This window comes from Oncorhynchus nerka, linkage group LG7 (assembly GCF_034236695.1).
Source record: "Oncorhynchus nerka isolate Pitt River linkage group LG7, Oner_Uvic_2.0, whole genome shotgun sequence".
NCBI lineage: Eukaryota > Metazoa > Chordata > Actinopteri > Salmoniformes > Salmonidae > Oncorhynchus > Oncorhynchus nerka.
The window spans coordinates 69,903,790-69,924,137 of NC_088402.1; the positions used below are offsets into that span (position 1 = coordinate 69,903,790).

General features: G+C 40.0%; 2 protein-coding genes across 6 annotated transcripts in view; both read left to right on the plus strand.

Annotated features, from left to right (window-relative positions):
• The window catches only part of LOC115132281 (6-phosphofructo-2-kinase/fructose-2,6-bisphosphatase 2-like), a 33,214-nt gene extending 24,351 nt beyond the window's left edge, over positions 1-8,863 (plus strand). For 3 of the 4 annotated variants that reach the window (XM_029664749.2, XM_029664751.2, XM_029664752.2), the window contains one exon: positions 5,485-6,388. In XM_029664749.2, the coding sequence (XP_029520609.1) occupies positions 5,485-5,538 (54 nt within the window). In that variant the 3' untranslated portion in view covers positions 5,539-6,388. Of the gene's footprint in view, positions 1-5,484 lie in introns of all 4 variants that reach the window. The other variant, XM_029664753.2, reaches the window with a different exon arrangement.
• A 93-nt stretch (positions 8,864-8,956) lies between these two features.
• On the plus strand, positions 8,957-16,773 carry LOC115132283 (complement receptor type 2-like). 2 transcript variants are annotated; one of them, XM_029664755.2, is made up of 11 exons: positions 8,957-11,493; positions 11,882-12,082; positions 12,430-12,526; positions 12,876-12,949; positions 13,400-13,642; positions 13,773-13,958; positions 14,222-14,318; positions 14,443-14,516; positions 15,683-15,862; positions 16,107-16,186; positions 16,301-16,773. In XM_029664755.2, the coding sequence occupies exons 1-10, from the start codon at positions 11,436-11,438 to the stop codon at positions 16,115-16,117; spliced, it is 1,221 nt and encodes a 406-aa protein (XP_029520615.2). In that variant the 5' UTR covers positions 8,957-11,435; the 3' UTR covers positions 16,118-16,186; positions 16,301-16,773. The 2 variants fall into 2 exon arrangements, with proteins under 2 accessions (XP_029520615.2, XP_029520617.2); XM_029664757.2 differs by having other exon boundaries at positions 13,403-13,642.
• The last annotated feature ends 3,575 nt before the right edge of the window (positions 16,774-20,348 follow it).

Sequence of the window (20,348 nt, forward strand, 5' to 3'; positions counted from 1 at the left end):
TTAAATTGTTTAACTTGGGTCAAACGTGTTGGGTAGCCTCCACAAGCTTCCCACAATAAGTTGGGTGAATTTTGGCCCATTCCTCCAGACAGAGCTGGTGTAACTGAGTCCGGTTTGTAGGCCTCCTTGCTCGCACACGCTTTTTCAGTTCTGCCCACAAATGTTCTAAAGGATTGAGGTCAGGGCTTTGTGATGACCACTCCAATAGCTTGACTTTGTTGTCCTTAAGCCATTTTGCCACAACTTTGGAAGTATGCTTGGGGTCATTGCCCATTTGGAAGACCCATTGGCGACCAAGCTTTAACTTCCTGACTGATGTCTAGAGATGTTGCTTCAATATATCCACATAATTTTCCTCCTCATGATGCCATCTCTTTTGTGAAGTGCACCAGTCCCTCCTGCAGTAAAGCACCCCCACAACATGATGCTGCCACCCCTTTTTTATGGCGGTTTTGGAGCAGTGGCTTCTTCCTTGCTGAGCGGCCTTTCAGGTTATGTCGATATAGGACTCATTTTACTGTGGATATAGATACTTTTGTACTTGTTTCCTCCAGCATCTTCACAAGGTCCTTTGCTGTTGTTCTGGAATTGATTTGCACTTTTCGCACCAAAGTACGTTCATCTCTAGGAGACAGAACGCGTCTCCTTCCTGAGCGGTATGATGGCTGCGTGGTCCCATGATGTTTATACTTGCGTATTATTGGTTTTTGCAGATGAACGTGGTACCTTCAGGCATTTGGAAATTGCTTCAAAGGATGAACCAGACTTGTGGAGGTTTATTATTTATTTTCTGAGGTCTTGGCTGATTTCTTTTGATTTTCCCATAATGTCAAGCAAAGAGGCACCGAGTTTGAAGGTAGGCCTTGAAATGCATCCACAGGTACACCTCCAATTGACTCAAATCATGTCAATTAGCCTATCGGAAGCTCCTAAAGCCATGACATAACTTTCTGGAATTTTCCAAGCTGTTTAAAGGCACAGTCAACTTCGTGTATGTAAACCTCTGACCCACTGGAATTGTGATACAGGGAAATAATGTCTGTAAACATTTGTTGGAAATATTACTTGTCATGCACAAAGTAGATGTCCTAACTGAATTGCCAAATCTATAGTTTGTTAACAAGAATTTTGTGGAGTGGTTGAAAAACACGTTTAAATGACTCCAACCTAAGTGTATGTAAACTTCCCACTTCAATTGTATATGTAAGCGCAACATGACTGCAAGAGACAGGTTGGAATGTGTGACTGAAATACGGGACAAATCAACCTTTTTTTCTAAATTAGTGGTGTTTGAATTTGTTAATAAAATGCGGGACATGATTGTTTGGTTGGGGGACGTGGAACAAAGGGCCAAAATGCGGGACTTTCCCACACAATTTGTCCCACACAAGTTTAATGTTTCAAAATATATATTTTTAATTTAAGTTGTTAATTTGATGCATTTCATCCATAGCCACATGTTATGAACATTTTGTCTGTTATTCATTCAAAGTGTTGTATTTCTGTGATACTTAGAAGCTAAGATGGCCACGAATATGGGCAATGTGGGCGCCGATGCCATCAGCCTTTTAGAAAGCATTAAGAAAGTACTCAGACCCCTTGACTTTTTCCATATTTTGTTACGTTACAGCCTTATTCTAAAATTGATTAAATAAAGTCTACATACAATACCCCATAATGACAAAGCGAGTAAAAATAAAAATGTACATAAGTATTCAGACCCTTTGCTATGATACTCAATTGAGCTCAGGTGGGTCCTGTTTCCATTGATAATCATTCAGATGTTTCTTCAACTTGATTAGAGCCCACCTGTGGTATTTATAATTGATTGGACATGATTTGGAAAAGAACACACTGTCTATATCAGGTCTAGAGCTGGCCAACCTGAGCAGGGGGAGAAGGGCTTTGGTCAGGGAGGTGACCAAGAACCCGATGGTCACTCTTGACGGGGCACTAGAGTTCCTCTGTGGAGATGGTTGTCCTTCTGGAAGGTTCTCCCATCTCTGCAGCATTCCACCAATCGGGCCCAGACGGAAGCCACTCCTCAGTAAAAGGCACATGACAGCCCACTTGGAGTTTGCCAAAAGGCACCTAAAGGACACTCAGACCATGAGAAACAAGATTCTCTAAAAATTGATTAAATTATATATTTTTTTGCTACTTGCCAGCTCACAATATCCCCATAATGTCAGAGTGGAATTATGTTTTTCTTTTTTACAAATTCATTCAAATTGAAAAGCTGAAATGTCTTGAGTCTATAGGTATTCAACCCCTTTTTTATAAGTTCCAAGAGTAGAAATTTGCTTAACTAGTCATGTAATATGTTGTATGGACTCACTCTGTGTGCAATAATAGTGGTTGGCATGATTTTTGAATGACTACCTCATCTCTGTACCCCACACATACAATTATCTTTAAGGTCCCTCAGTCGAACAGTGAATTTCAAACACAGGTTTAACCACAAAGACCAGGGAGGTATTCCAATGCCTCGAAAAGAAAGGCACCTATTGGTAGATGGGTACACATTTTTGAAAAGCAGACACTGAATATCCCTTTGAGCATGAACTTATTACACTTTGGATGTTGTATCAATACACCCAGTCATTACAAAGATACAGGTGTCCTTCCTAACTCAGATGCTGGAGTTAGGAAGGACGCTTAATTGACAGTGGGAAAAAAGGAAGCCTGTACAGACTAAAAATATTGCAAAACATGCATCCTGTTTGTAACAAGGCACTAAAGTAATACAGCAAAAAATTAATACAACACATTACTGAGTACCACTCTCCATATTTTCAAGCGTAGTGGTGGCTGCATCATGTTATGGGTATGCTTGTAATTGTTTAGGACTGGGTTTTCAGGGTAAAAAATAAACAGAATGGAGCTAAGCACAGGCAAAGTCTTAGAGGAAAACCTGGTTCAGTCTGCTTTCCACCAGACACCGGGAGATGAATACACCTTTCAGCAGGACTTTAACCTAAACACAAGGCCAAGTCTGCACTGGAGTTGATTACAGTACCAATAAGATGGTGAATGTTCCTGAGTGGCCTAGTAACAGTTTTGACTTAAATATACTTGAAAATGGTTGTCTGGCAATGATCAACAACAAATTGGACAATCCTTGAAGAAGTTTGCAAAGAATAATGGGTAACTGTTGCACAATCTAGGTTTGGAAAGCTCTTAAACTTAGCCTGAAAGACTCCGCTTTAATCACTGCCAAAGATGATTCTAACATGTATTGACTCAGGGATGTGAATACTTATGCAAATTAGATATTTATAGATTACATTTTTTCTAAAAAAAAATGCAACGTGTTTTCGTTTGGCATTATGGGGTATTGTGTGTAAATGGGTGAGAGAAAAAATAGATTTAATTCATTTTGAATTCCTGCTGTAACACAAAATGTGGACAAAGTCAAGGTGTATGAATACTTTCTGAAGGCCCGTACAGTCGTGGTCAAAGTTTTGAGAATGACACAAATATTAATTTTTACAAAGTCTGCTGCCTCAGTTTGTATGATGGCAATTTGCATATACTCCAGAATGTTATGAAGAGTGATCAGATGAATTGCAATTAATTGCAAATTCCCCCTTCGCCATGCAAATGAACTGAATCCCCCCCAAAAAAACAATTCCACTGCATTTCAGCCCTGCCACAAAAGGACCAGCTGACATCATGTCAGTGATTCTCTCTTTAACACAGGTGTGAGTGTTTACGAGGACAAGGCTGGAGTTCACTCTGTCATGCTGATTGAGTTCGAATAACAGACTGGAAGCTTCAAAGGGAGGGAGGTGATTGGAATCATTGTTCTTCCTCTGTCAATCATGGTTACCTGCAAGGAAACACGTGCCGTCATCATTGCTTTGCACAAAAAGGGCTTCACAGGCAAGGATATTGCTGCCAGCAAGATTGCATCTAAATCAACCATTTATCGGATCATTAAGAACTTCAAGGAGAGCGGTTCAATTGTTGTGAAGAAGGCTTCAGGGCGCCCAAGAAAGTCCAACAAGCGCCAGGACCGTCTTCTAAAGTTGAGCTTGCTCAGGAATGGCAGCAGGCTGGTGTGAGTGCATCTGCACGCACAGTGAGGCGAACACTTTTGGAGGATGGCCTGGTGTCAAGAGCAGCAAAGAAGCCACTTCTCTCCAGGAAAAACAGCAGGGACAGACTGTTATTCTGCAAAAGGTACAGGGATTGGACTGCTGAGGACTGGGGCAAAGTCATTTTCTCTGATGAATCCCATTTCCGATTGTTTGGGGCATCCGGAAAAAAGCTTGTCCGGAGAAGACAATATGAGCGCTACCATCAGTCCTGTGTCATGCCAACAGTAAACCATTCTGAGACCATTCATGTGTGGGGTTGCTTCTCAGCCAAGGGAGTGGGCTCACTCACAATTTTGCCTAAGAACACAGCCATGAATAAAGAATGGTACCAACACATCCTCCGAGAGCAACTTCCCCCAACCATCCAGGAACAGTTTGGTGACGAACAATGCCTTTTCCAGCATGATGGAGCACCTTGCCATAAGTCAAAAGTGATAACTAAGTGGCTCGGAGAACAAAACATCGATATTTTGGGTCCATGGCCAGGAAACTCCCCAGACCTTAATCCCATTGAGAACTTGTGGTCAATCCTCAAGAGGCAGGTGGACAAACAAAAACCCACAAATTCTGACTAACTCCAAGCATTGATTCTGCAAGACTAGGCTGCCATCAGTCAGGATGTGGCCCAGAAGTTAATTGACAGCATGCCAGGGTGGATTGCAGAGGTCTTGAAAAAGAAGGGTCAACACTGCAAATATTGACTCTTTGCATCAACTTCATGTAATTGTCAATAAAAGCCTTTGACACTTGTGAAAGGCTTGTAATTACACTTCAGTATTCCATAGTAACATCTGACAAAAATATCCAAAGACACTGAAGCAACAAACTTTGTGGAAATTAATATTTGTGTCATTCTCAAAACTTTTGGCCACGACTAATTTCAGGATACATACATCTACTTCTGTGCTAAATGTGATGCTTTTGTCACAAAGTTTACTATTGAGTCCACATTTTTAGTTTCGCCGCACACCACTACTATACAAAATATATTTTTCATTCATCTTTTTTTAACATGTAAATTATGCTAAATAGTTTTTTGTTGTTGTCTGTAACTAGTTGCTTGACAAAGCCCTAACATTTTCAGAAGGATCAGAAGGACCTCACCATTTACCCCTATTGGTGCTTTTAGGGTTAAAATTATTTTTATTTTTTTAATCTGCAGTTTTAGTTTCCCCATTTGCCTCATTAAAGTTGATCATTTCTAAAAACAGCTTATTATAAAAACAGAGTAAGCTGTGTCTTGTGATTGACCTCACCCTCCTCTGTCTGAGCTCAAGTGTAGCAGAGGCCAGTCAAAACAAACTATGAGGATGGCCCCTAGCCTTGGCACAGCTTTGCATGGATGTAACACTCTGTTTCCCTCTCCTTCTGCCTCTTAAAGGAGTATCTCAACTGCTTCAGCCCAGGAGATGCAGAAGATGCTGTCCACAGTTGAAGAGGACTGAGAAGGGTGTCTCCACTCCCCCACATTTTCGCTGCCATCAGATCTGGGTTCAAATACAATTTAGAAATCTTGTTAAATACCTTTAGTGTTCGCTTTAGCTTGCCTGGAGTGCCAGGTGGGTAGTGTTTGCTTTAGCTTGCCTGGAGTGCCAGGTGGGTAGTGTTTGTTTTAGCTTGCCTGGAGTGCCAGGTGGGTAGTGTTTGTTTTAGCTTGCCTGGAGTGCCAGGTGGGTAGTGTTTGCTTTAGCTTGCCTGGAGTGCCAGGTGGGTAGTGTTTGCTTTAGCTTGCCTGGAGTGCCAGGTGGGTAGTGTTTGCACTTTGGGGACTTTTCCACTGATTCCATTGCAACAGGCAAGCGCTATAAAGCCCAGCTAAATTATTTTTAATTATTTCAAATAGTATTTGAACCCAGGTACCATCTGTCTGCTCAGGCTTGCTTCATACCATGCCAGCCTTACCAATTTGATTGTCAAGCAGGAGTTCAAGCACACTGTCTTAGCAGCAAATTAGGTATGGAATGTGGTTGTTGTAGTGGCCAGAATTTGTTCTACAGCTCCATTTCTGTTGCCATCTGTTAGATAGATGGTGTGTGTGGGTGAAGAGCGATATGATTTGAGACAAACATGACCTTGCGCACACACACTTATCAACAGTCAACGTTTAATTTATTGTGAACAGAACTTTAGAATGTTGAATAGAGGACATCCTTGAGATTATTTGTCTCAGTAGATTTGAGACATTCAGTGATTTGTCTATTACAATGTATTTAATTTACACTGTAACTAATGGAGAGGGTTGCCACACTGAAAAATTTATAAAAAAACAAAGCACTGACTACAAACACTGTTTTATCCTTTAATTCTACAATGTAGTTTATAAACAATTACTTAAGATCTTATGAATAATATATTCTGAACAAAAATCTAAATGCAACATGCAACAATTTTAAAGGTTTAACTGAGTTACAGCTCATATAAGGAAATTAGTAAATTTAAATAAATTAGGCCCTAATCTATGGATTTGACATGACTGGGCAAGGTCACAGCCATTGGGGCCTGGGAAGGGCATAAGCCCACCCACTTGGGAGCCAGGCCCAGCCAATCAGAATGAGCTTTTCCTCACAAAAGGGCTTTATTACAGACAGAAATAGTCCTCAGAAATTAACATTAAATTCTCTGGCAACAGTTCTGGTGGGCATTCCTGCAATCAGCATGCCAATTGCACACTCCCTCAACTTGAGACATATGTGGCATTGTGTTGTGTGACACAACTGCACATTTGAGTGATCTTTTGTTGTCCCCAGCACAAGGTGCACCTGTGTAATGAGCATGCTGTTTAATCAGCTTCTTGACATGCCACACCCGTCAGGTGGATGGATTGTCTTGGCAAATGAGAAATGCTCACTAACAGAGATGTGCATAAATTTGTTTACATCATTTGAGAAATGTATTTTTGTGCGTATGGAACATTTCTGGGATCTTTTATTTAAGCTCATGAAACATAGGACCAACACTTTTACATGTTGTCTTTTTATATTTTTGTTCAGTATATGTACCCCTTTAATTGGATAGTTGAATATCATCTCTTTTGAACATTCTTATACTTGACCAGCCTTGTTTCCTCAGTGAGAGTACAAATGCTGAAAGACCACCATACAGGATTTAACATGTTGGCTTAAGAGTTAATGTTATTAGTTAGTCACATGTTACTTTTACATGTTACATTACTGTGTGTGTATAGAGTTCACATTTCACACTGCAATTCTGTCACATATTCATGGCCATGTTATGAAACACCCATGTCTTTGCATTATCAATGTATCAATTGCATGTCCTCAGCTAAAATGGCAACATGATTTAAGGGGGCAAATATTTTTTAGACAGTACTACTGTAGTTAGTCAACATGCCATGCCATCAACATTTTGGAATATTTATTCTTAAATGTGCTATACTGACATTTGAAAAAGCACAGCGTAATCGAAGATGGGTACTTTCATACTTACAGTTCACTGATTGTGTCCAACCATGTGCACCTGGTTTATTACTGCCACATTGATCATGTTAAATTCAATGCTGCTCTAAAGTGCTTCTGTGCCGGTGTTTAGCAACATTACTTTTGTGTCTGTTACAAGACAATGTTATTATATAAGTAGGCAGTCAGTCAGTAGCCTGTAAGACTACAACATACTGAATGATATAATGGTATGATGCTGTAAGATATTTTTAGATCACTAGAATTATCTGATGTAAGTGTAAATTATTGAAGAAATTATGTTGTACTCTGTCAGAACGTCTTGCTCATGGCAGTTTGACTTGACTTGGTTCTCTGGTACATAATGTGGCCAGATGTATTGAGCTCATTGGGAGGTGTCATCCTGTTTAGATGTTTCCACTACAACTCCCTGTCTCTCTCAAGCCAGGGCAAGCCTGTGGCAGAACCCTGGCTATGGGGAAAGACTGGGAGTGACTTCCTGGGAATAATAACCGAGATGACTCAATCTTCTCATATTTGACCTACAGTATCTGTGAAAGAGGGCTAATACAATAAGTGTCTGAAAGACGTAAAGGGAAGGTGGCAGCAGGGGATTGGGGATGTTCAAATGTTTCCAGACTGGTGTGTCATAGGGGAAATGGGTTGGTTCATTGTTATACTACCATCTGAAACTTCAGTGTCTGTGTATAGCATGAACTACTGAAGCATACAGTACATTATTCTCACAGGAAGTATTTATTTGGTTCAGTCAGCAGGCGTGCCTCCTTTGACTATATATATATATTTTTCATTTCTGTTATTGGAAACAGTAATGTCCTTGCCACGCATTACCGCTTTCACAGCCTTGTTTGTGTATCAGTGGGCATCTTTCGCAAGACTGCATTGTACTACACTCGAGGCAACCATTTACCTAAACCAACAACACTTTAAGGTGTGGAGACATTGTAATGAAACCTTATGAGTCATATAGAAACTTGTATTACTGTATTTGTAAATTAGGACAATTCTGAACTATAGTTGGAATAGAAATAATAAATTGTTGGGTTTTCTGATGTGTAGGGAACTTAAATGGTGCTTTATATAAATGTGTCAAACTCATTCCATGGAGGGCCGAGTGTCTGTGGGTTTTCGCTCCTCCCTTGTACTTGATTGATGAATTAAGGTCACTAATTAGTAAGGAACTCTCCTCACCTGGTTGTCTAGGTCTTAATTGAAAGGAAAAAAACAAAAGTCAGCAGACACTAGGCCATCCATGGAATTAGTTTGACACCCCTGCTATAAACCAATGACAGACCGAGGACCAAAATAAATCAGTACTCCGCCTATAGGCATCCTGTCCTTGGATGAGTGGTTCATCAGTAATCAAATGTTGATAACATGGCTAGTCTACACAAATACACTGAACAAAAATATAAACGCAACAAAGATTTTACTGAGTTACAGTTCATATAAGGAAATCAGTCCATTAAAATAAATTATTTAGGCCCTAATCTATGGATTTCACATGACTGGGAGTACAGATATGGATCTGTTGGTCACAGATGCCTTTAAAAAAAATGTTTTTTAAATGTTAAAGGGTAGGGGCGTAGATCAGAAAACCAGTCAGTATCTGGTGTGGCCACCATTTACCTCATGCAGCGCGACATCTCCTTCACATAGAGTTGATCAGGCTGTTGATTGTGGCATGTGGAATTTTGTCCCATTCCTCTAATGGCTGTGCGAAGTTGCTGGATATTGGCAAGGACTGGAACATGTTGTTGTACACTTTGATCCAGAGCATCCCAGACATGCTCAATGGGTGACATGTCTGGTGAGTATAAAGGCCATGGAAGAACTGGGACAGTTTCAGCTTCCAGGAATGGTGTACAGGTCCTTGCGACATGGGTCTGTGCATTATCATGCTGAAAGATGAGGTGATGGCAGTGGATGAATGGCACGACAATGGGCCTCCGGATCTGGTCACAGTGATGGCAGTGGATGAATGGCACGACAATGGGCCTCAGGATCCGGTCACAGTGATGGCAGTGGATGAATGGCACGACAATGGGCCTCAGGATCTGGTCACGGTATTGCTGTGCGTTCAATTTGCCATAGATAAAATGCCATTGTGTTCGTTGTCCGTAGCTTATGCCTGCCCATACCATTACCTTACCGCCACCATGGGGCACTCTGTTCACAACATTGACATCAGAAAACCGCTCACCCACACAACACAATGCCATCTACCTTGTACAGTTGAAACCAGGATTAATCTTAAGAGTACACTTCTCCAGCGTGCCAGTGGCCATCGAAGGTGAGCGTTTGCCAACGAGTCGTTTACGATGCCGAATTTCAGTCAGGTCAAGACACCGGTGAGGACGACAAGCTCGCAGATCAACTTCCCTGAGATGATTTCTGACAGTTTGTGCAGAAATTCTTCAGTTGTGCAAACACAGTTTCATCAGCCATCCCGCAGGTGAAGAAGCCAGCTCTGGAGGTCCTGGGCTGGCGTGGTTCCACGTGGTCTTGGGGTGTGAGGCCAGTTGGACATATTCACAAATTCACAAAAATGACGTTGGAGGCAGCGTATGGTAGAAAAATTAACAATTATCTGGCAACAGCTCTGGTGGACATTCCTGCTGTCGGCATGGCAATTGCATGCTCCCTCAAAACTTGAAACATCTTTGGCATTGTGGCCTTTTTATTGTTCCCAGTACAAGGTGCACCTGTGTAAAGATCATGCTGTTTAATCAGTTTCTTTATATGCCACACCTGTCAGGTGGATGGGTTATTTTGGCAAAGGAGAAATGCTCACTAACCGGGATGTAAACACATTTTTGCGCAACATTTGAGAGAAGTAAGGTTTTTGTGCATTTGGAACATTTCTGGGATAATTTATTTCAGGTCATGAAACATGGGACCAACCCTTTACATGTTGTGTTTATATTTTTGATCAGTGTAGTTAAGTTTTATACAAATACAGTTGGGGACAGTAAACAAGTTAACAAGCTAGACTTTTATTAGTTATGTTTTGATAATAAGAAGTTGTATGGGAACTGGGTTGGGTGGAAACTGGGTTGCCCTGCCAGTTTAACTACCATCATAGGAAACATATTTTGTCTGTCCAAAGCATGTACAGAACAGAGGGTGTGGTAAACTAGTGCTCCCACTACATATTCAGTGGCATGATCTTGCCTCACTGCATTTTGTGTGCAGAAGTTAGAATTGTATAATCTTACTAAAATGGGAGTGTTTCTCTCTGTGGATCTGCTCTGCAACATGAATCCAGGCTAGAGCAGAAATGTGGGTGAAATTGGATGATCAGGAGTGGAGGGGAAATCAGTGAAGAGGCGGACAATGCTAGTGTAAACAAATCATGTTCTGTCAAGCTTTTTTTTTCAATCTTGGTCCTATGTATTTGGCCCTTCGATTTGTACCCAAAGGGAAATGGGCCATAGAGCTTTCCACACTTATCTTAACAGATTTCAGGATGAAATTTGATATGTAAAACATATCAACTTTGACTCACTCCTATTTTGGAGTGTATCTTAGTCCACAAATATCAGTGGGAAAACACAGGTTGTAGGCTAAACAATGTAGCTTACTAATGGACCAGTTTGTTTAGCATGGCCCAGTGACCCAGTTGGGTGGAGATTTCACTTAAGGCCAATGGAATGGTCTAAAATGTGCAAACTCCACCCACCCGGGGCACCAGGCCATGCAAAACGAACACGCCCCGTGAGTAAAGCCTAAGTAGCTGACGTAAATAAACATCTGAATAGAAATAAGCCTACTTACATGTCTACTCCACCCTCCAACTATATAATACAGCCTACTCTAGATAGTATTTTATTAAGCACAATAACATTTCAACGGGTAGGCCTACAGATCCGAATGCACAATAAACGTGGATGAAATGATGAATCTGGGATATAAAATCATGTTCTTTTTATCAATTGCCATACATCCCTCAGGTAAGATTATTATATTCGTAAACATGACATTGCACAGACCACTGTAACACCGACAATGTAATTTCTAGAATTGTTATTAATCGGTATTAATGCAATGATTGAAATTGCCTCTGTTGATGAGTACTACAAAGCAGGATAAATGAGTTAACCAGCTAACTTGCCTAAATATATTGAAATAACTTTGTAATTTTTTTTTTAGAAAGATAAGCTTGGAATGGACATGGTGTAATTGTCTCAACAACCAAAAACACATCGAAGTTTATTTCTTAATGAAGCAGAAAGTCAATAGTTATTTAAAAAAAAAAAATTTTTTAACAACGTTAGCTAACTCTTGATTGATTCTGATTCTTCTTTACCTCTCTGGTGTGGCTCATTTGTTTGTAAACAGCTGAAGTTCCATCGAAATGTGGTACGCCGCCGTCCTTTCCACACATGGAAGTCAGGGCCAAATACCTGAGACAGAAAAACATATTCAGCGAAGGAGCTAAAGTCCTCTACAGATGTGTTGAGGGCTACACTCAGTACAAAGGCAGTCGTTCTATCATGTGTGAAGCTGGAAAATGGACAATGTTATCCATGAAGTGTGAAAGTAAGTAATAGGCTACAGCTAAGCATTTAGCTCAGTGTATTGTTGTTGTGCATAACACTGGTTCAATGAATGTCATGTCATCATATCATTATAGTTATGATAAGTGTCTCTGTCTGAGTCTGTGATGTGTGGGATGAGACTTTTGTGGCAAGGAGCTATCATTTGACACTATGCTGGTTGCAAAGAGAGAAAATTTGGGAAGTTGAATGTATATTCTCTTCAGTCGTTGAGGGCTGCAGTGTCGCTGTCTTAACACCTCTCTCTGAGTCTTTATGTTGAGTTTGGCGCATCCACCCCGGATTCGTTCCCTGACTGCTCTGCTGTTTTTTAATGTGTCCTCTCCTTAGAGAAAACGTGTGGATCTGCTGGGGAGTTGTTCAATGGACACTATGATTACACAGGGGCTTCGCTCAGGGACAAGGCATATGCAGTGTGCAATGAGGGGTAAGTAACCCACTGGACAAAAACAGACTCGATCAATGTGTTTTCCACATCATTTTAACCCAAAACATCTATGTGATGACATTGAATCAACGTGGAAAACTGATTGGATTTGCAAAAAGTCATCTAGAAGGGCATTTAATCTTTTTTTTCACCTAACTTTTAAACTAAATGAAGTAGTGACATTTTTTGTTGTTTTCACGTTGAATTCACATTAGTTGAAAACTCAACCAAATGTTCTAAAAACTAGACATTGAACTGACATCCGTGCCCAGTGGGAAGTGTCTTGAATGTAATGAAATAGGCCTATAGCCTGAGATTTGTTTTCATCCTCTCTGTGATATTGGAACAGGTTCACACTGAAGGGGATGGAATACAGAATGTGTAAAGAGTCTGGCTGGAGTGGAGAGATTCCCACTTGTGAAGGTGTGCTACATTCAATGACCAATCTTACAGTAATATGCAGCAATAAGATCTATCCCTTTCTAAGTAGGATACATAACACACCTCCTAATCAATGTAGTAGGTCCTGCTGTATGAAATACCAGACTGGCATGACCCTGTACTTGTCTAAGAGATTGTAGGCACCACACACCAGGATACTCCTGTTGAGACTTGACCATGTTGGCCTTGGACATTCAGTCCGTAGTTGTCCCATTATCTCAAAAGCATGATAATATCACATATACAAACATTTCTTTAGGCTACTACAGCATGGCTAATGTCCTATCTATTGTACTGCAATGCTTTTAACCAAAGCATAAGCTCATTGTCTCCATGGAGGCATCTCCAAAATGAGCCACATTAACAATTGTCATTATTGATGCAACAATGAATTAAACAAAACCACTAACATTTTAAATGTCCTCATTTTAGTAGGAGGTAAACCACAAGTGGTTCCAGCAGAAGTGATCTGCCCTGATCCTTCTGTGGCCAACGGTGTGAAGCTGAGTGAGGCTGACTCAGTGTACAGGGTCGGAGACTCAGTGACCTTCACCTGCTCTGAGGGTTTCCTCCTGACTGGAGCCCAGCAGCTTACCTGTGGACCAGATGGCCAGTGGCAGCCCCAGCTCCCACTCTGTCATTCCTCTGATATAACTCAAAGCTCCAAGCCTGATGGTAAACATAACACCATCCAAGATCTCTCTCTTTGATAATTGAAAAATATAATACATGTTATGATGCATTGGTATTATACTAGATGTACTTTCTATCTTTTGTCAAAATGGTCCATCTTCCTTTCCTTTAGGCAGATGTAGAGTGCCACCGTACCTCCCCAACGCACACCTTTCTGACCGCTATATAACACAGACAGACTTTGGTCCTGGTGAACGGGTCCGTTACAGTTGTGCCCTGGGACACGTGAGAGCAGGAGGCGCTTACTATAGTACCTGTGTCGGTGGGAAGTGGACGCCAGTAACTCTGAGATGTGAACGTAAGAACCCATAAGGAGAAGTATTAATGATGTTCAGAATATATTAAATGTATATGCACAGTATATAGTACACAAAGAACATTCAACAAAATGCAACTGCTCTGTCTCATAGGTAGCGTGTTAAGGAGGTTGCACTTATCTTGTTTAACCATTAGGTGGCAGCAGATTCATAGCTAGTCTACATTATATCACTCTGTGGGAGTGAAGGTTTGTGTATTTTGTTCTTTCCCAAAAAATGTATTGTGAAAGTTTCTTGTCCAAAGGCAAATCATGTGGATCTGCTGGAGAGATCTTTTATGGTGATTTCATATATACCGGTGTACAGTTTGGGGATACAGCTACAGGGGTTTGTAATGAGGGGTAAGTATTCTGTTACTATGTCTATTTTCTCTCGAGGCTACCTAACCCTCATAATTGTTACAGTGTACAAATAAAATTATGCATTGCCAGATTAAATCACTTTTTGTGCCCATTTTTTAACCAGGTATCAACTGGTTGGACGGGATGTAAGAAATTGCATGACTGATGGCTGGGATGGGCGTGTTCCGGTCTGTGAAGGTAGGCTGTCACATCCATGTTTTACATAGGCTACTGGGCGGTTCCACACCAGCGGGAGCGGGAAATATTTTTGGTATCTCAGATTGTCCTGCCAATTCTCACATAGCAACTTCATTGGGAGGAAGAATGTTTGACATGTTTTTTTACATTTGTATCACAAAGTAATTTTGAGAAAATCATGATGAAAGTGGACATTTAGGCCCTTTTTAGAGCTATACATGCCTCCTGTAAGGCCCTATGATCCGTGAACCGTACACAATACAGACAACATCTTGGTGTCATTATACTATACTATTTTTCACATTAATTTATTCAACATTGAAATATTAATATTTCAAAACTACTCTTTTTGATTTTGTTCATTTTAAGACATATTATTTGTAACAATATATACTGTACAAGTATATACATACAATTTCCAGAGTTGGCGCTCTGCTAATTCTGAAGGTATGATACATTTTATGAGCACCATCAACACAGTGAATGGGAAATTCCCTCTGCTGGTGACTTGCTGAATGTGCAATCCGAAAGGAGGGCTGTGATTGGTTAATTACCTATAATATACATTTCAATGTATAAAATGGGTCATGTCATTAAAAGTACCAGAGAGAGACCATTCTAGACATTTGACATGTTTGAAGAGTATATTGTTACAAACAATATGTCTACAAATAAGCAAAATGTTGAATAAATTAATGTGAGAATGTGTATTTCAGAATGTAGACATACTCCATATTTTAGAGAACACTATAAGGAGTATAATGACACCAAGATGTTGTCTGTATTGTGTACGGTTCACGGATCATAGGGCCTTACAGGAGGCATGTATAGCTCTAAAAAGGGCCTAAATGTCCACTTTCATCATGATTTTCTCAAAAATGGTTTGTGATACAAATGGAAAAAGCTTTTCAAGCATCCTTCCTCCCATTGAAGTTTTTATGTGAGATTTGCCAGAACAGTCTGAGATACCAAAAATATTTTCTGCTCTCGCTGGCGTGGAACCGAATCGCCCTATTGCACCACACAGTATCTGGGTCATAGGTAAATTGCTTTAGGTATCATTGTTTTAGTTTATAACATCCCTGAACTTCCAATACTGTCACCATAATATTTTCTAAATTGTTGTAATGTAATCATGTAAAATCATGTAAATGTGTGTCTTTCAGCTGTGCAGTGTGCTGAACCTCCTACGGTGGTAAATGGAGTAACAAATGGCTATTTGGAACCACCTTACTTGTACAGCACTGTGATTGGCTATCGATGTCGCGTAGGGAAACTGATTGGAGCGAGAGAGATCTACTGTACCAAAGATGGGACATGGAGTGATCCACCTCCAGAGTGCAAAGGTTCCAAATCCTTTTCAAGTCTATAGCTTCTCCAGCTGCACTATTTTGCAATGTTTTTTAGCAAACTAGGAACACCCCTTAGGGGTTGAGAACTTGGCCCCGAGTGTAATGTTAGGGAACAAACCGCTCATCCCCTTTAAAAACAATAGAGTGAAAACGTATGTTGTCATTTAAATGCTCAATTGACAAGAGGAGCAAGAATGTCTCTTAAGTTTGGTGACTCTGTGGCATTTGTCTGTGATAGGGGCATGGTGATGGATGGACCAGGCACCATCACATGTGGCCTGGAAGGGAAATGGACTCCTGCCCTAACCACATGAAAATGTGAGTAATTCTGAATGTTCTATTCACTGACAATATAACACTTTGTAGGCTTGGCTGATACATAACTGGAGTGCATTGTATACAATTGTATTTTTTTTAAATCTTGTTTTACAGACCGGAAGAAATGAAAGTCAGCCACAATTGATCATTATCCTGAATGGCACCAACTCAACAACTTTACCATAATAACTTTTACCATAATAATTCAACTCAATCCATTTTATCTAGTGGTGTAAAGTACTTAAGTAAAAATACTTTAAAGTTCTACTTAAGTTGTTTTTTTGGGTATCTGTACTTTACTTTTTATATTTTTGACAACTATTATTTCACTACATTCCTAAAGCAAATGATGTACTTTTTTACTTCATACATTTTCCCTGAACCTGATAAGTACGAATTACATTTAGAATTCTTAGCACGACAGGAAAATGGTCTAATTCACAACCTTTTCAAGAGAACATCCCTAGTCATCCCTACTGCCTCTGATCTGGCGGACTCACTAAACACATACTTTGTTTGTAAATGGTGTCTGAGTGTTGGAGTGTGTACCTGGCTATCCATAAAAATTAAAAATTAAAACAAGAAAATGTGGCCGTCTGCTTTGCTTAATATAAGGAATTTGAAATTATTTATACTTGTACTTTTACTTTTGATACTTAATAAGTATATTTTAGCAATTATATGTACTTTTAATACTTAAGTATATTTAAAACCAAATACTTTTAGACTTTTACTCAAGTAGTATTTTACTGGGTGACTTTCACTTTTACTTGAGTCATTTTCTATGAAGGTATCTGTACTTTTACTCAAGTAGGACAATTGGGTACTTTTTCCACCACTGATTTTACTTTAGGGCATTTCCATGTAAAAGGACCCATGAGTACAAAGTTCATAGAAGCATGTCAAATTGTGTGTCAAATGAAAGCTAAGAGTCTATTATTATTATTGTTTACATTGTGACATATATATACAGCCATTTTCCATCTTAAAAATGTAGAATAAGCAAAGGCTTTGATTTCTGGTCAAATATATGGTAAAAAAATAAATAATAAATTGGTCCATGCCAATTAGCCAGGCTCTTTTATGCCCTCTTCCGAATGGTAGCTATAAATGCAGAGGTTGCGCACAGCGTAACAACATGATGAAGTGTGAATATATCTGCCACCCACATACAGGAAAACGGTTCCAAATGAATGACATTATTACGTGCTCTACCACCCATGTTATTTACATGATTAAATGTCCATGTGGGCTGTGTTATGTAGGTAAAGCCTCTTGTTCTTTCAAGCAGAGAATTAGTGAACATTAAAGTTCAATCTGGATAAACGACAGGGAATATACAATCGCAGTACATTTTAATAACCAAAAGAGGGCATTTTTAGATTTTGTGGCATGAAGAAAGTTAAGATATCAGGCAGGGGAGGTGATATAAATAATACTCTGAGCAAAAGAGAAGGTTTTGGGATGTTCATCCTCCAGACATTCTTTCCTAAAGGTCTTAATGACGAAATGCTATGTTATGTATGTTATGTTGTAAATGTGAACATTAATTATTTTATTTTATTTTTTCACATTTATTTAACCAGGTAAGTTAGTTGAGAACAAGTTCTCATTTACAACTGCGACCTGGCCAAGATAAAGCAAAGCAGTGTGACACAAACAACACAGAGTTACACATGGAATAAACAAGCATATAGTCAATAACTCAATAGGAAAAAAAGAAAGTCTATATACAGTGTGTGCAAATGACGTGAGGAGGAAGGCAATAAATAGGCCATAGTAATTACAATTTAATTAATTAACACTGGATTGATAAAAATAATATGGGGATGAGGTAGGTAGATTGGGTGGGCTATTTACAGATGGACTATGTACAGCTGCAGTGATCGGTTAGCTGCTCAGATAGCTGATGTTTAGTGAGGGAAATGTAATTCTCCAGCTTCAGCGATTTTTGTAATTCATTCCAGTCACTGGCAGCAGAGAACTGGAAGGAAAGGTGGCCAAAGGAGGTGTTGGCTTTGGGGGTGACCAGTGAGATATACCTGTTGGAGCATGTGCTACGGGTGGGTGTTGTTATCGTGACCAGTGAGCTGAGATAAGGCGGAGCTTTACCTAGCATAGACTTACAGATGACCTGGAGCCAGTGGGTCTGGCGACGAATATGTAGCGAGGGCCAGCCGACTAGAGCATACAGGTCGTAGTGGTGGGTGCTATAAGTGGCTTTGGTAACAAAACAGATGGCGCTGTGATAGACTGCATCCAGTTTGCTGAGTAGAGTATTGGAAGTTATTTTGTAGATGACATCGCCGAAGTCGAGGATCGGTAGGATAGTCAGTTTTACTAGGGTAAGTTTGGCGGCGTGAGTGAAGGAGGCTTTGTTGTGAAATAGAAAGCCGATTCTAGATTTGATTTTGGATTGGAGATGTTTAATATGAGTCTGGAAGGAGAGTTTACAGTCTAGCCAGACACCTAGGTATTTGTAGTTGTCCACATATTCTAGGTCAGAACCGTCCAGGGTGGTGATGCTAGTCGGGCGAGCAGGTGCCGGCAGCGAACGGTTGAAAAGCATGCATTTGGTTTTACTAGCGTTTAAGAGCAGTTGGAGGCCATGGAAGGAGTGTTGTATGGCATTGAAGCTCGTTTGGAGGTTAGTTAACACATGAATGAATGCCCCCATTTCAAATTACTCTGACCTTTTTCTTGCGTTATACCCAATGATTTCTGAAAACTTGCTTGGTGGTTCGATGTCCTTATTGTGGTTTTACGGACATGTTTAATACGTTTTATGTACACTAGTAGAATATTTATAAAATGCACATTGTTATATTTGGTAACACTTACTTATTCTCCATCGACTCCAAACCCATTCGAAGCATGGTACGGATGTGGGTGGAGCTATGTCTACATAAGGATGCTCTTCTCTTTTTTTTTACTCACAAAAGCTCTGACGAAGACCTTGAGTCTGATGTATAAAGCTTATTAAAGACCAGTGATATTATCACGAGCAGTGTGCAGGCTTCTGATTTTTTTCTCATCTTGTTCAACTGTGACCATGAACCTGCAACAAAGATAGCTCAGATGTGCGAGTGTCTTTTGGTACAACATATGGAAAAGGGGTCTTTCGACATCTACCAGAAAAAGTTATTTGAAATACATCAAACACATTAATATTGAACTGAAGACCCCTGCCAACTAATATAAACACATATTTAGTTTTGGAGAAATGATTTAGTTTAAGAAAGTTTAAGAAACATTGCCTTGGAACTTGTAATTCTGTTACTAAAAACCCACATCTTTAATATATTTTCTAATTTCTCTCCCTCATGAGGAGAGAGGATAATAAAAGTTAAAAGAAGTAACAAGTAAAGGTAAACTTACCAATTAGTTATAGTGTTTTAAAATAAGTTTAATTGCCACATACACCAGATAAGTGCAATGAAATGGATTGTTTTACAGGGTCAGCCATAGTATCGGGATGACCCTGGAGCAAATTAGGGGTAAGTGCTTTGCTGTAGGGCCCATCGACAGATTTTACACCTTGGGTATTCAAACCAGCGACCTTTCGGTTACAGGCCAAATGCTCTAACCGCTAGGCTACCTGCCGCCCTACGGGATACATCACCATGAAGAGAACGATATTCATATCCAGAATTATGCATTTCTGTAGCTGACATCCAATTCATTCTGCAGACATCTTTGAATCTTAACTCGGAGTGTATATTTCGTTTTTGGAAAACGTGGTCACATAAAAAACTGAGGGAGATTTGACCGTCATTCTGTATCCAAACTTTGCATCTGCACAGTTCTTCCAGTAAATGTGTTTCTGTGAAATTTGTTGTGTAAATTGTTCAAAGTAGTCCTTGTGCATAGAGTTGTATGGTTTGTTAAACTTTTTCTGTGGAATTTGGCTAACGTTCCCTGAGAGGTGGGGCAGCTTTGATGTGCATGTTGCTTCAGGAATGAATGAGTGAGTCCGTGCCAAACTGACAGTATGCCGTGGCACTGTCTGTCTCTGTGCCAATGAGAGCCCAGCCTAAGGCACTTCCTCCCTTCACTGTTCAGGCCTAGAGCAGGAGGACCAGATAAAGGGGTAATCTGCGGTTGCTACATAATTGTTTTACTTATAAAATTAACAATATGTACCCATTGATTCTTGAAGAAT

Bases quoted from the DNA above. Each gene is read 5' to 3' on its own strand.
- LOC115132283 (XM_029664755.2), top strand. From the start codon at position 11,436: ATGATGAATCTGGGATATAAAATCATGTTCTTTTTATCAATTGCCATA. The intron at 12,950-13,399 runs GTGTGCTACATT...TCCTCATTTTAG, and splicing joins AGAGATTCCCACTTGTGAAG to TAGGAGGTAAACCACAAGTG. The intron at 13,959-14,221 runs GTAAGAACCCAT...TCTTGTCCAAAG, and splicing joins AGTAACTCTGAGATGTGAAC to GCAAATCATGTGGATCTGCT.